Below are 16,948 nucleotides of genomic sequence, written 5' to 3'. Positions count from 1 at the left end.
TGCTATGACAAGCATGCTTTTGCGCGATCCTCGTAATGTTCCGAATTTCTATGTTTCGAATGTTTCTATGTTCAGTGTCATCGGAGGACTGCACCAAATCTTTGTGAAGAATAAACATAACAATAAAACATAATAATTAATATAAGAATTAAATATAAGACTACGAGAATATAAAAAGATTGTAACCGTGAAAATACCATACACAGAAATATTATGTTCAAAATGGTTAAAATGGCTCTGAGCACTATGGGACTTAACATCTAAATTCATCAGTCGCCTAGAACTTAGAACTACTTAAACCTAACTAACCTAACGACTTCACACACATCCATGCCCGAGGGAGGATTCGATCCTGCGATCGTAGCAGTCGCGTGGTTTCGGACTGATGTGCCCAGAACCGCTCGGCCACCTAGGCCGGCAAATATTATGTAATAAAAGTAAGACACTTATTGTGAAACCAAGTAGTAATATTACAATTAATATAACGCCATTCTGTTGTCTAACTTGATAAGGAACATCGTGTAGTGACCTGCTACAGGCGTAGGCATGGGTAGATAAATGAAAAACTGAAATAAAGTAAAATAAAATAAATAAAAACAATGATCGGGTTTGAATCACGGGACGCAAAAGTAAGAAGCCGCGATGCCACCTGTCGCGGGCTAAAAGCCATTCAAATCACATCGAAAACTTTGACGATCGTTTTTTCAGAAACGGTAGAGTATCTGCAGATAACCCGAGCCACGTGTTTGCTGATTTTGTTCCTGTTCCACCGAGCAAAGTTTCTGGGAAATGAGGCTGTGGCACTTGTCGTGTTCTTCTCGTGAGTCAACATTGTTCTACGTACTGGTAATATTGACATCATCCTCAGAGCTTCATGAAACAGACTATGGAGAGACACAATACACCATTCTCTTCCTTCTTTTCCTATTCCTCGTCGTCGTCATAAGAGTAAAATATAACATTAAAAATACTATTCACCTATTAATGTCTCGTAAAGAGTACGATTCATCGTAGCATAGTCTCAGAAACGATGTATGAAGGATGAAAAGTTAGTTTAAACTTGGAGTTCACTATAAGCGAAGTGCAGATTGACAAAAAAGGAATATTAAAAAATTTTTCGGGCAACTGTCAACAGCATCGATATCCTTGGAGAAGTGTATGGTACACACTGTTCTGTATTGCAAATATATTTATTTACAACCTGTTTCGATCACTGATCATCTTCACAGTGGAAAAATATTGTGAGAACTGCACGTCACATATGCTATTTAACCAGAAAAGACGGCACATCTGACTTTCAAACATAAGAAAAAGGTACTTCACGGAGGTATATTTCTCTGAAGTTTGGAAGTCAGCTTTGGCATCTTTTCTGGTTAAATACCATGTATGACATGTCAAGTTGCCACAATATTTCTCCCTGTGAAGATGATCAATGATGGAAACCGATTGTGAATAAATGAATTTGTAAGACACAACAGTATGTACAATCCATTTCTAAGAGGGGAAAAAGGCACAATGCGAACGTGGTACTACTGCCGCTTCAGATATTTCCAGGACCAACAATCATGGTTCCATTCTTAGAAATTTCGCCTAGTCCTGAAACGAAATTATTTGTGTGTGCGTGCGTAGCTTACGATGAGTCTTGTGCATTTCTGGACCTGGGGATAACAGATAGGCAGCCTATCGATTCCGTTCAAATAAGTTTACTAACTCTTCCTCACCTCTGGACAGAAAAATAATTTAAAGTGCGAACGTCCCCATTGATATCTGTCTTCCTATTACTTTTGTATCTGTTGTGAAGACTGGTTTCACGTCCTGCATTGCGTCTTCGGTGTAAAAGTTAGTAAGAATTTCGGTAAGCTGCTATATTGCTTCATATCCTTCTTTATGTTCCCCTCTTCATTTTTCACTTCAATTATAGCCATTTCGTTTTGTAGACACATCCGTCTCTGCATTCTTACCCATTACACCAAACTCAGATCAGTGTAATTGTTTTCTTAACAAGAAATCGATTTGACTTTGTTTCATTTGACCAGGTTTTAATTTTGGTATTTAGCACGTGATCCTTCACAGACTGCTGCCTCATAATCTGCTAATACGTCTTACTTCAAGCGTCTGAGAATGTTTTTCTGGATTCTAGAGGCATTCTGTTGAGCTTGCTATTTGAGTGCTACGACTCTTGGCCTGAATAGCTCCAGGCAAATCCCGGGGTGATACCTTTGAAAGGGCGCAGCCGATTTCCTTCCACATCCTTGAAACAGGCCGAGCTTGTGCTCCCTCTGTCGTGACCTCGATGTCGACGGCATGTGGAACTCTTACCTTCATTTCTATTTTCTTGGCCTTCATAAATACATAAGTATTAAAATTATAAATATTTTTGAGTCATCCGTTGCTCACAATTTTATTCTGAAGATTCTTCACAGATTTCAACAAATTACACGAGACTTGTTCATAAGTAATCCAACACATTCCTTTCTCGGCCCAACTTCCGCTGAAGAAATCTGGAACCTGTTTTGAGATGTCGTGTGGAATATTCCTATAGTTTCATGAAGTTTCACTAGGTGGCAGAGTTAAACATAACTTTAAAATGGTGCCGCTAACAGAGGCACGTGCCAAGCGGAGAACTGTGATTGAGTTTCTTTCGGTGGAGCACCAGAGAGCGTCGCAGATATCGTCTGCAGCTCGTGGTCTAGGGGCTAGTGTTGCTACCTCTGGACCACGGGGTACCGGTTTCGATTCCCGGCCGTGTTGGGAATTTTGTCTGTCCCGGGACTGGGCGTTTGTGTTGTTCTCATCGTTTCATCATCATCATCATATGTGAGAGTGGCTAGATTGGATTGCGAAAAGAAAACAGACTGTGTAAAAATTGGGACATTGTATAGGCGCTGATGACCGCGCAGTGGAGTGCCCCACAAACCAAACACCATCATCATCGCAGATATTCATAAGCCTTGCAGAATGTCTACGGAGACCTATCAGTGAACGAAAGCACGGTGGGTCTTAGGGCGAGGTGTCAATCATCATCGCAATAAGACCGCGCAATCCTCTCCGATATCACGCATGCCGGACGACCTTACACGGTGCAAAACTGATCCCAGATCCCAGAACTAAAACTGATATACAACACAGAAAAATTTAACTGTCGCTGAATGACATAAGTTGGCCCTGACTGAATAAAAGAAGTCAAAATATTTAATGCTTACCTCTGTTCCTCGCATATCTGGATAACGCGTTGCAGTACCGCTTCGTCTTGCGCGCCGCTATGCTAAAGCTGCATATTACTGTAACTACACAGAGACACTCGTAAGGTGTAATGAGTTCTCTGCTAGATGCAAATCGAAGTATTTCGGAACCCACTTGCTTCCTTTTCTGCTTTTGAAAAAACCGTGATCAATTAAAAACTGTAAAAGAAAGATAGGTGAAAAATGGCGCTGCAATAATAAAAGTCTGACTTAAAAAAACACCTTATAATCTCTCTTCACTTAAATAAAAGATTCCATTACACTTCCTCCTTCTCATATTAATAACATTACATAATCATCTTAATTATAAACATCGATCAATTGATACTTTACATCTGAAACAACATTACAACTGCTTCTATACTGAAACACACCTAACCTCTATCTGCTACTGCGCCTATGGGCAAACCAAAGATAACCTAACCCTGCGATCCGCTAACAACATCGCTGTTCACTCACATGTAACAGCTCGAGAGCAAAGATATGACGTTATTGTACAATCGATTAATACTGAGATGATACCAATCAACGGCTGTCGCTCCTGCAATGTTGGACACTCCCATTCGTGGTGATCGACGGATTGCAATTAAATACACTGCTGCTCAACGGGACGTCTCTGTTGGTAAGGATGCACTCGTCCTCCCTCACTGTGCCACGATCACCTGTGAAGTGTATTGTGCTACCTTTAGGAAAATGAAGAAACAACTTCAGCGTATTCGTCGCCACAAAAAAGTAAACGATCTTCTCCTTCTCCATGACAACGCAAGGCCCCATACAGACCTGCGCACCCGACAAGAGCTCACAGAACTTCTTTGGACTGTTCTTACAAACGTCATGAATGACGTATTGTTTAGTTAAAACTTAACAGCTACTTGAAATATACTGGGTAAATCACTTAAAACTGACACCGCAAATATTGCGGAAATGGAAAGTGCTATTGCTATGCGGTTTTCACACAGCCGATTGGTAGTCGGTATCTTGCATTGTTAGCTAATAAACAGATAAAGTAATACTTAGAAAGTGTGTTTCTTGGGTAGACAAAAACTTTTTAAAAATGGATCGATGCCTGTTGACATTAACAGACTAAAATCAGGGTAAATCAGAATGTCGGTGGTGTTTGCTGCAGCATTCTAGTGCGGGTCGTTTATTAGATACGGTGTTTTGAAAAGTTTCTACACCGACGTTTGTTTGTGCCATTCAACCGGCATAATTGCTAGGTACAGTGTTGTTATCTTTGCATGTGACAACCGCACATCAATAACACTGGTAACTGCAGCTTTTGACATTACATTACTGTAGCTTATTCAATGAAAATAAGTCTGCATGTCCACATGTCGACCTCGTCAAGAGAGCACACTCTTCCATTCTGCTTCGTTTTAGTTACCCCATCGAAACGCCCTATTTGCTCTTGTATAACGTATAATGGAAGAGGCTGCGATAGTACAGGAACCTGTACTTCGGGAAATATGATATGCGTACTGCATGTGTGAACCTATATTGTTGCAAGCAAATGTTTAGTCTTGATCTCTCGTGTACAACTCCTGTGAAAATTCTGGCCACAATCGTCCGTTACATTGTATTGTTTACTCAGTGACTTGTCGGACGGAACACATGTCGGCGATTTAAAATTACACTTCTGGCCATTAAAATTGCTACACCAACAACAAATGCAGATGATAAACGGGTATTCATTGGACAAATATATTATACTAGAATTGACTTGTGATTAAATTTTCACGCAATTTGGGTGCATAGATCCTGAGAAATCAGTACCCAAAACAACCATCTCTGGCCGTAATAACAGACTTGATACGCCTGGCCATTGAGTCAAACAGAGCTTGGATGGCGTGTACAGCACATAAAGCTTCAACACAATACCACAGCTCATCAAGAGTAGTGACTGGCGTATTGTGACGAGCCAGTTGCTCGGCCACAATTCACCAGACGTTTCCAGTTGGTGAGACATCTGAAGAATCTGCTGGCCACGGCAGCAGTCGAACATTTTCTGTTCCGGAAAGGCCCGTACAGGACCTGCAATATGCGGTCGTGCATTATCTTGCTGAAATGTATGGTTTAGCAGGGATCGAATGAAGGGTAGAGCCACGTGACGTCCCACATCTGAAATGTAACGTCCACTGTTCAAAGTGCCGTCAAGGCGAACAAGAGGTGACCGAGACGTGTAACCAGTGGCACACCATACCATCACGCCGGGTGATACGCCAGTATGGCGATGACGAATACACACTTCCAATGTGCGTTCACCGCGATGTCGCCCAACACGGATGCGACCATCATGATGCTGTAAACAGAACCGCGATTCATCCGAAAAAATGACGTTCTGCCATTCGTGCACCCAGGTTTGTCGTTGAGTACACCATCGCAGGCGTTCCTGTCCGTGATGCAGCGTCAAAGGTAACCGCAGCGCAGCCATGGTCTCCGAGCTGATAGTCCATGTTGCTGCTAACGTCGTCGAACTGTTCGTGCAGATAGTTGTTGTCTTGCAAACGTCGACATCTGTTGACTCAGGGACCGGGACGTGGCTGCACGATCCGTTACAGCCATGCGGATAAGATGCCTGTCATCTCGACTGTTAGTGATACGAGGCCGTTGGTATCCATCACGGCGTTCCGTGTTACCCTCCTGAACCCACCGATTCCATATTCTGCTAGCAGTCACTGGATCTTGACCAACGCGGGCAGCAATGTCGCGATACGATAAACCGCAATCGCGATAGGCTACAATCCGACCTTTATCAAAGTCGGAAACGTGATGGTACATATTTCTCCTTCTTACACGAGGCATCACAACAACGTTTCACGAGGCAACGCCGGTCAACTGCTGTTTGTGTATGAGAAATCGGTTGGAAACTTTCCTTATGTCAGCACATTGTAGGTGTCGCCACCGGCGCCAACCTTGTGTGAATGCCCTGACAAGCTAATCATTTGAATATCATAGCATCTTCTTCCTGTCGGTTAAATTTCGCGTCTGTAGCACGTCATCTTCGTGGTGTAGCAATTTTAATGGCCAGTAGTGTATTTTCGTTTTATTCCATTAACTGAATTTTGAGTCGGTGCTTGATAGAACATGACAGACAACAACATTAAACAGGGCAGACATTTGTGAAGTTATGCAAAATATTACTTATATGGTCACGAAATGGCTTTCAGCTTATTAGACCATTGTCTGGTGACAACTGAATGTCGTGAAAACGGACAAAATGTCGTGTGAGATAAGTAGATATCACTCATAGAGATTTAACAGAACGCCAGAAAAATGTAATACTGATTTTCGTTTGCTTTTGACCGATCGCCCTGGGACACATCCACGGTCATTGAAAGCTAAATGTCAATGAGTAAATTTTCCTGTCTTCTCTTTGTGTACACAGCGTAGCGGCACACGTGCCGCCAGTTAGCAGCTCTGCAGCGATGTACATGGCGAGCAAGCACGCCGTCAAGACGCTTCTAGAAGGACTGCGGAAGGACCTGGTCGCCAAGAAGAGCAAGATCCGCGTTGGGGTGAGTCCCACACTCCCAGACAGCTGGCGACAGTGATATCTGAGCGCAGCTTGTCACATGGAAAGTTACTTAGCACCACAAATTTTTAATGCAGTCGAGGCTATAAAGAACGATCGAATTTTTTGGCAAATAATTTATTCTCTGAGTGTCAAATTTTATTCTATGCCAAAGTGCTACAGTAATGCCAACTGTTTAAACATATCTACGCTTGTTTATTGCAAAAGTGATGGTGTTGATGAGGTATTTCGAAAGAAACACTGCGCAGTGCTTTAGGTTACAAGCTCAGTTCAAAGAAGGGTACAGTATCATAGGGAGCTGGCCCAAGTGCGAAGGTATATCTAGCATCGGCATTTTAGTTGAAAATAATCATAGCTCTGTTGCGAAAGAAACTGAGTACCGAGGCAGAAATCGTTATTGGTACCGGTACTGAAAGTTAGCTGAAGTAGGAGATAAGTTCAGGTAAAGAACCTAACTGTACAGACAGGATAGATTAAATTCAGTTGGTAGCAGAGTGTTTGTGGCTGTTAGGAGCATTTTTATAGAGTGGAACTAAAACAAGTACTTTCTTTCACTTGTTATAATGATATAACCAAATAAATTAATAATTTGTTCATTTTACCGTCAATGCAATTCAGATGGTATACTTGACGGAAGGTTCGAGGTAAATTGGAGTCTCGTTTCGAAGATGTACCCGCTTCCTACAGTTATAGTAGGTGGAGACTTCAATTTGCCCTCGATATGTTGGCGAAAATACATGTTTAAAGTCGAATATAGGCAGAGAACATCGTCCGAAAGCGTCCTAAAACACTGAAAAATATTTTCAGCAATCAGGTATCCAGTTAGGATGGAAACGGTTGCGATAACGTACTCGATCTCCTAGCGCCAAAAATTCCTGAGCAAACAGAGAGCTTCGTTGCAGCGAGACTGAATACCACAACAAGCAAATTCACAAAAAATCAAAACACACAGGATGGACACAAGAATGGCAACACCAAAAGCGCATGATCACTGTCATTCAAAACAGCTTTTAGTCGTCTCGGAAAGGATAAATACAGGTCCTCTGTGTTTTTCAAGGCAGTCTGACATCATGCTTCGTGCGAAACAGTGGCAAGCTCAGGCAATGATGATGAAGGTGCATTACGATCACGCACCGTGCCTCCAAACTAGACGACAAAGGCTCAATAAAACTGAGATCTGGTGACTGCGGTAGCCAGGGAAATGTGCCAACCCATCCTAATGTTTACGAAATCATTCCTGGTCGATGCAAGTTGTTTGAACAGGGGCCGTGTCGTCTTGGAATCCAGCATCACACTGCGGAACAAACACTGCACCGTGAGATCGAACTCAAACGCCAAAATGAGCACATAATCCATGACAGTATGCGGCCATGCAGAGCACCCAGGGGGCTCACGGAATACTGCAATACGGCTGCCCAAATCATCATCAAACCCCCGCCAGGTTTCACTCGTGCGACATAATCTCGACCAGAAGTTCGAAATACAGTGCAACAAGACTCTCCCGAGCAATTTTATGCCTCTGCTCTATAGTGGCTTCGCCTCTACGTTTTCCTGTTACGGGCATTTGCGACACTGATGAGTAGTTTTGGAATTCCATTTCGCCCGTAATTCCCAGTTTGTGGAGCTGCCTTAGTGTTGCTTAGGTGCTGACAGGGTTCGCAAGTGCGACTTTAAGTTTCGCAGCTGTCGACCTCTTATTCTTCGTCACAGTATTTTTAAATGACCGTCTGTCACTATCATTCAACACGTACTTTCGTCCGCAGTGTGACTTAGCGGATGATGTTTTTCCGCTTTCCCTGCATGAGCTATAAAAATCTTCGATTTGGTGTCTCTTAAAACACCAACGCACTGCCTGCCTTGGTTACCTAAGTGTCCACCTTACCAGCACCAACCATCTGCCCACGTTTGAATTCACCTAGCTCCAACATAATGCACTCACAACTACAAAGAACAGTATTCTAACGACGACTGCAATCCGCAACGTGTTGAGGACATTTCACAGGCGCCATTTGCGTTCAAATACAACAGCACAACCTGCAGACTTTCGTGGTATTTGCATTTATCTACAGGCATGCATTTCTCCCTGTATTACCATATTTTTATCAAACCCCTGTATATCTTTTTAAAACTGCAGAAAAAATTTGCTTGATGCCTTCCTAAGAGAAACTCACCATTCCTTCCGTGTACCTCAAATTCTGACCAGTGGTGATGACGGGAATTGCAAGTCTTATATCAAGTAAATTAATAAAAAACGAACAGATCCCCAAGTTACAGAAAAAAGGTCATGACACTGCTGCAGAAACAACGAAAAAAATAAGCTACATTTAAAACAACGCATTATCCCTAAGAATGGTTATAGTTTACAGATTCTTCAAACTTAGTGTCGAGTTGCGAGGTGATTTCAGTAGATTGCACAAAGAAACTGTCTCGAAATCTGGCAGAAAATCCAAAGGGGTTCAGACCGTATGTAAAGTAGACCAGTGCAAGGTACGATTAGTGCCATCATTGTACGTTACCGATGATAGTGCACTGAAGAGGAGCTACTAAACACGGTTTTCCAAAATAATTTAGCAGAAAAAGATGCGTAAATGTTGCAGAACTCGAATCTAGATCAGCTGCGAATATGCATCGTCTGAAAGTAGATACAGTCGACCTAGTGGAGCAACTTCAGTCACTTAATAAAGAGAAAACTTACGTTCCTTGTTATATAACAATTAGGGTCCCCTCAGGGTTATTGATGAAATAGTTCCAATTTTAGCACTCATGTAGAACATCTCACTCGACGAAAGATCCCGAAAAATGGAAAGTTGCTAATACATAAGTAGAAAAATAAAAGCAATCCACTGAATTATAGACCTGTATTATTGACATCAATCTGTATTAGGATTCTGGATCATATAACATTCAAACATTACGAAATTACCAAAGAAATCCGCCTGTTCACATATAACAAGGATGGATTCAGGAAATAACGTTCTCATGAAACATGTCTGGCTCTTTATTCACTGCGTTATGGGCGTGGATCTCTAGTCAGTCCGAATTTCTTGACTTCCAAAAGGCTTTTGGAACGGCTTCTCATAAGCGACTTCTGCCAAATTTTATGCCTGTCCACTATCATCTCAGTTACGCGAATACATTCGTGATTTCCTGTCATAAAGATCAAAGTTCGGAGTGATATCTGTGGTCAGCTAAAGAAGCCCTATTCTCAATCTGTACAAAAGATTAACTGGGAAAAGTGTCAGTTGACCACTCACAACAAACAGCGTGAGGGCCTCCAAATCACTGCTAAAAAACTCAGTTAAATTTCGGTTACATGATAAATAACACACATTTAAAGATTCTCCGTTCAACTAAAATATCTAGGGATTGCAGTTACGAACAACGTAAATGGGTACCATTAAAAAAAATTGTGTGGGAAACCAACCACTGACTGTGTTTTATCAATAAAATGCGTATAGCGTCCTGTTCTGGAGTACTGCTGCAGGATCCTTACTGCACAGGGATCCTTCCAACCGAATCAATGCGTGCATCCAAGCCAGAAGAGGTGCAAAGTCATACTGATAAGTGGCGTTCATACTGCAAGGTTTCTTCCTAAATCTGATTCGATACTGAAATTACTTAAATTATGTCACACATCCTCTCAAGCTACGAAGTTTCGTTCTATTTTCTCCTCTCCTTCTGGGTACTTCACTTATTTTCTCAGGCAGTGTAGTTGTGAATTTAGTTTATAGACGGAGGTAATATTTTTGAAGTTGAGGGCTTTATCAATCTTTAGTGATACAGATAATCTGCATTTTCTGCAGCGTACAGAGTTCATCATAATGTTTTTCTGGGTTTAGTCGTAGTACTGCCAAGCGATCCACCCAGTAATTAAGAGTGTTTTTCTGAAAAGTAGTACTGCCGCCAGTTATAAAGAAATCGACCCATCCAGAGTCCCTAGTACCTGTTCAAGCCTAAAGCAGCAGGTGTACAGCAAGGTCCACGGAGGTACTGAGTTTGCCAGTAGCGACTGATTCCGTCCACACCAGCAAACATCACAATGTGAGACTGTACTTCTTTTCCTTAATAATGGATGCCACCCAACTGTTCACCGTCACGCCGCACAGTGAGTGACGAAGCGTGGCCATAGCTTACGGTTACAGGGGATAGGCGGCGCATCCCAGACCCGGGTTCAGGTACTCTCGGCTCTACAAAGCTGCCCACTGCCAAGATCGGGTCCGCAGCTCGTGGTCGTATGGTAGCGTTCTCGCTTCCCACGCCCGGGTTCCTGGGTTCGATTCCCGGCGGGGTCAGGGATTTTCTCTGCCTCGTGATGACTGGGTGTTGTGTGCTGTCCTTAGGTTAGTTAGGTTTAAGTAGTTCTAAGTTCTAGGGGACTGATGACCATAGATGTTAAGTCCCATAGTGCTCAGAGCCATTTTGCCAAGATCGGGTCGAGTTACCTGTGCTGCTCGCCATTTGACAGTACCCAAGACTCACGTAAATGAAATGTTTGAAACTCTTTGCAAGAAAAAGGTGAAAATATTTAAATGTCTACGCACAGAAGGACTTGGGCGTGGTTTCTCCTTTAGTGGCTCCCAAATATAGCTGAAAGGGTGATATACAGTGAGGCGATAAAAGACACGGAATAGCGATTTACACATATACAGATGGCGGTAGTATGATGTACACGGTATTAAAGGGCAGTACATTGACGAAGCTGTCATCTGTACACAGGTGATTTATGTGAAAAGATTTCCTTTGGGACAATGGCAGCGTACCATGTAAAAATACCCGAAAAACCCTTGTTTGGGATGTTGTTCTCCCCATCCGACAGACTGACTTGAATGTCGGTTACGTCGTCAAAGCGTCGACCGTTTATGTGAATTTCTGCACTCTGTCGTTTCGCAGTAGGTTCGTACTGACAACACGAAGTTCTGTCACCCACAATGGTTTTTTCAGGAAAAAACGTTGTCAGAGTTTTACATTTCAATCAAATCGCGGCCTTTTTTTTGGTTTGGATGTCACTTTAAAAATACCTTTCTCTTGTCCAATTCTGGAAAACGTCTTGCATGTACTTGATTTAGAAATGTTGCTCCACTGCGATTTGTGACACAACAACACAGACACAATACGCCTATCTGTCCGCTACTTAACATTGCCTGCTCACATCTGATTTGTCTAATGCGCATCTGTTGTTTACAGTTGTTAGTTGAAGCTGACACCGCACTTTCAGCGCTGACGTCGCTTCTACTCTCGGAATAAAATGAGCCTCGTAACTTTTCGGACGGAAAACATGTTAAGTATTATTCCACATAAATCTCTGGCAATGGCCACGACACGAAGTGCAGAGAAATTAGAGCCCAGTGGAGGGTTACCGGGAGCCAGTCTTCCAATGCACCATTCGCGAATTTATCAGGGAAGGGTAGAAACGAAAGTGGTACCAAAAGTATCCTTTGTCACAAACGATAAGGCTATTTGTGGTGTACAGATGTAGATATAGAAGTAGATTATGGTGGATTTGATGGAACACTTGGATCAACTGTGCGGTAAACTGAACTCCCCTGTCTGTAGTAATAATTGTCTGAGGCCCTGAACATTACAAGCGTCGATGTTACGTCGACGTGCAACCTCGACTGACATTATACTTCGGTGTTGTTTACTGGAAAATAGCTACTTTAACTTTTTGGTTTGTAGTTATACTGTCTTTTTTCACAATAATTATTTAGACCAAAATTATTTTCTTCTTCAACAGGAAGTTTCTCCGGGAGCTGTGAAGACTGAGTTTCTGTCCAACATGACGTCGATACCACCCAGTATTTTCGACACTATACCCTATCTGCACTCTGAGGATGTGGCGGAAGCCGTTGTCTACATGCTGTCCCAGCACCCACGAGTACAGGTAAGATCGTGCAGCCCTTGAACTTTAGGTTTCGGGTACTTTTTCTCTTCCATTTGGGGCGCTATGAATCGTGAAGAAACATCTGCTGGTAGACTTATAATACAATAACGGGAAGCTTTGTTTCATCATCGCGTTTGCCAATTCTCGAGTACAATGTCGTGGATCATTGTCAATTAATGCGTTTAAGCCCTAAAGGTCTTGCTGAACGTAGAGAGTCACTAACGTCGAAATGATTCTCCTTAAATGAGAAAACCATTTTCTAGTCGCATAGTCTCCACATACGGCGCAAATGTTTGTGATTGTCTCCTCTTTTGAAATCAAACGAGAAGAATATGTTGGAAATGTTCCGATTTCTCCACTTGGCACTCCATTTTCTAGCATCCACAGCTCCACTCAGTATCTCCAAATGACTTAATGACAACATGTTAACTTATGCAGCTACAGGGAACTACAACTAATATATGACAGTTGATAAACACACCCAAAGCAACCGAAATACCGATATGCAAAACCAACCTTGAGACAACTTATAGATCTTAGGTAACGATTCGCAAAATAATTTGTACCAGTAAATCCGTGATACTTATAGACTAGCACTCCTATATGTAAAATAGCTTCAAACGTCTGATTACTTTAGAAAATGAGTCAGTGTGTTAAATATTTTGCGTTAAGGATGTAAATGAGAAAATTTTCACAAAAGCTTTGAAATTAAGATTAAAATTTGTTGGGAGTTAGTGATTAATCACATTATCAACCAATGGATGAGTATAGTCTGAGTAATTTATAAAAGCACCTCAGTGTTAATACGTAATGTCTCCAGAGTTATGCATCATACGGTGACATAATTTTGTACGTGCATTCAGCAGCATATCTTATGAATAAAATTTGTAGTAAAGAAGTAATCAATTAAAATATCATACATGATGCTGAAGTTTTACTGTATGAACAACGAAGATATTGTAAGCAATAAACCTGTTTTATTTCATCATTTTGTGAGGGGTGGTGTGTCAGCGAGGAAGACTTACATAAAGATATGAACTTACGTACGTATAAAGTATGTTGCATGTCGCTAAGCGCTCTCAATCTCAAATAATGGATGAATACATTCTAACAAGAAGAACACGACAAGTTTCGTAACCTGATTTCCTAAGAACTTCGTTCCGTGGAAGAGGAATCAAAATAATCGAAATCGTGTCTCGGCTTATCCGTAGATACTCGACCGTTTCTGAGAAAACAACGGTCAAAGTTATAAGGTACTTTATGTACCATTTAGCGAGTAAATAGTTCAACGAAAGCGGTGGCATAGTGGCTAGCGTCCCGGCTTCGAAACCCGATATTTATTTTTATTTTTGGTTTTCATAATTCTACCACTGTCCGTAGAACATTACTACTCTAATGTTTTCCAATTCATATTGAAATAACGTTGTCCTTTTTTGTCTATTAGTTGTATGATTGGTGAATGCGTTTTATGAAAATTTAAAATAAAAGTAAAACATGAATGAGGAAATAATTTGAAATTGTTCTCGTTGAAATTTCTGTTGTGTACACTGACCCGTAATCAATTCAGACGCCAGTTTTCGGTAAAGTGTTGCGTTATATGTGGTTTGCCTCAAAATTATTTCCAACATGTGAAATCTTCGGCAGTGTTAACGACGTTTCTTTTCCGAGAGAGATTCATACGAATAAATGTCACTTTGGCAAACTCACTCTCGCGGGGTGCTTCTGATATTCTGAATTCCCTTGTTTCGGCTGATTATATGAGTGGTATCATACAAGGGAATGCACCAAATCGTCTTGAAAAATAAAGATAAGACTAAAACATAAGAATGAATATAGGAAAGAAATATCAGAGTATGAGAATTTAAAAAGATTATAACCGCTGAAAATACCATACACACTTATATTAATGTATGACATCTACTGTGAAACCAAGTTGTAATTTTACAGTTAATACAGCCATTGTGTGGACTAATTTGATTAGAATCATTCGTATGGGGTAACCTCCTATATGGGGAAATAAATGAAAAAAAGAAAAAGAATTAAAGGAAAACAATAATCGGTTTCGAGCACGGGGCGAAAAAATTAGAGGCCCCAACTCTGCTCACAGTGCTACCATTACAGCTGAGAACATCGCGCGATGAAATGCATCTAAATTACGTAGAAATCTTTGACTGTTTTCTCAGGTTCGAGTCACTACGGATAAATCAAGACACGTTTTCGTTTATTTTGTTTCCTCTTCCAATGAGCCAAGTTTCTGGGAAATCGGGTTATGGCACTTGCCGTGTTCTCCTCGTAAGTAATTGGCGTAGCGCGAGTTATGCTGCCTTAGGATTTGTCGTTTCCACCTACAGCACTTGTCTTACTGTGTTAAACCCTTAACATAAAATTTTGGCTCCCAATGTGTAGACTGTGACAGCATATTCATTTTTAAATTCAGTTAATAATTTTATGAAATACTGAAAATGAAAATTTTTATTGCCGCTGGAATCCGTTAGATAGGTAACATGTAACTGTACATGCACCGGGTTAGTCGTTCAGTAGTACAGTTAATGGCGCTCTGGCTAAGTAAGCTAGAATGTGACAAACTATAAACTGTAAGCTCCGGAGTTTCGCCATCAGTTGGTTCTAGGATTTTCCCGTGTGACTTCTTTAACCCAAGATTTGTTAATGACAAAAACGCCAACTTACAGGATGGTTCAGATTCAGTGTTGCTTTCCAGGTCCCCCTATATCTGAGTGGGTAGAGACAGTTGGTAAGTCAAAAGGATGATGCAATCCATACCTAGTAAAGCACTGGCTGTTCAAACTGATCTTCAGGTTCAGGATAACATTTTTTATAATGCTTCTAAATTCTTTGTAGTAACCCTGTGAATATCTAAGTAAAACGTTATTTGTTACAGGTACATGATGTCATTATCCACCCTACTGGCAGTTCGCTGTGACGACGCTGTGTATCGTGTCATACAAACCAGCTGTAATATTTTACATGTATTTGTACGTAATAAACGTATCTTAATTCAACGTTCGAACTAAAAATTTGTTTCTTTATTATTCTCTTACATCTGTATTACACTGTAAAAGATCTTTGTCAAATATGTTTTGTGAAAGACGTCTCATAAAATTTTTGGTGTTATACTGTGACACTTTTAATATATCTCTTAAAAAATTTTAATTGGGACCTAGCTTTTGTAAAACATTTGTCAAAGAAATTCCACAGTGTAATACGGGCCTTACTGAAACGCTATTCTCCATATCCATGTAATTTAATTGCATATGTGTCTTAAACGAAATAATTTTACTAATTTTCGTATTACTAATTTGCTGATGTTTATCGGTCACTGTACATATTCAATCGAAGCACAAGGAGTACAAAGTGTCAGAAGAACAATTATACGTGTATTAGCAACCATGAAATGGTAGGAAAAAATCAACATAAAGGATTTTGTCACGATTGCTGATACGACATACGTGTAAACTGAAACGTGTAGGCGACGTGTAGGAAGACGTTTTTGCCAAATATCAGCCAGATATTGGTATTTTTTATGAACAGAAAAGTACTTTTGAGTGCAGTTGTACCAATGTACTACTTTAGTTCGTAACATGTAATAAAACAATACCTAATGATCGAAAATTTTGTTCCTTTTTTGTGTCCCAACGTTTGTGTTCTTGTCCCAACGAATTGTTGAACCACAGGTCCTAAAATACCGATTTTCTGCAAATTGGATCTAGCAATGCTAGTACCAACACACACAGAGAGGGCTGCTGCTTCAGCCGCTTAAACCGCAGTTGTGAGAGCTTGGTCCCACACTGCTGGCCCACAAGCTGCTGGTCTGCACCCCAACTCTGTAAGAGAAATTCGAAAAAGAACTATTATTTTTGCCTCTATATTATTGGAAGATGAATGTGCTCGCGTCCAACTAGACGACCGCGTTCAGCCTCTGCATATCATAACTCTGTACTACATGAAGAAATTAACACTCTTTTGAATGATGACGAGTCTGGTAATATTGCCAGTTCTTCAAGTTGCAAAACTTTGGAAATATAAAAACCCACGGCATTAAAAAATAGTAAAATTAAGTACAGTTCGTTGCTGCTATTTTTCGAGAATATCTGTAAAGTAGAAAGGAATACAACACATAAAATAAGTGTTTTCAAAAGTATGGTATAAACTTTCTCATTACGCGACCAGTTTGAACTTAAAAGATAGGTGCTTGCCATGGCAACTGCAGCAGAAATGAGAACCGCTAAAGAATCGCAACTATTTGTTCTGTTGATGTGACGGCTAGTGGAAACA

General features: G+C 40.9%; 1 protein-coding gene across 1 annotated transcript in view; it reads left to right on the top strand.

The window, feature by feature from the left end:
- The window catches only part of LOC124777369 (dehydrogenase/reductase SDR family member 11-like), a 35,087-nt gene extending 19,397 nt beyond the window's left edge, over positions 1-15,690 (top strand). The window contains exons 4-6 of the mRNA XM_047252752.1: positions 6,628-6,757; positions 12,509-12,655; positions 15,555-15,690. Of these exons, the coding sequence (XP_047108708.1) occupies positions 6,628-6,757; positions 12,509-12,655; positions 15,555-15,596 (319 nt within the window). The 3' untranslated portion in view covers positions 15,597-15,690. The remainder of the gene's footprint in view (positions 1-6,627; positions 6,758-12,508; positions 12,656-15,554) is intronic.
- Positions 15,691-16,948: the final 1,258 nt, after the last annotated feature.

This window comes from Schistocerca piceifrons, chromosome 2 (assembly GCF_021461385.2).
Source record: "Schistocerca piceifrons isolate TAMUIC-IGC-003096 chromosome 2, iqSchPice1.1, whole genome shotgun sequence".
NCBI classification, from domain to species: domain Eukaryota; kingdom Metazoa; phylum Arthropoda; class Insecta; order Orthoptera; family Acrididae; genus Schistocerca; species Schistocerca piceifrons.
The sequence above is the reverse complement of the archived record's forward strand: the minus strand, read 5'-3'. Positions and strand labels throughout refer to the sequence as shown.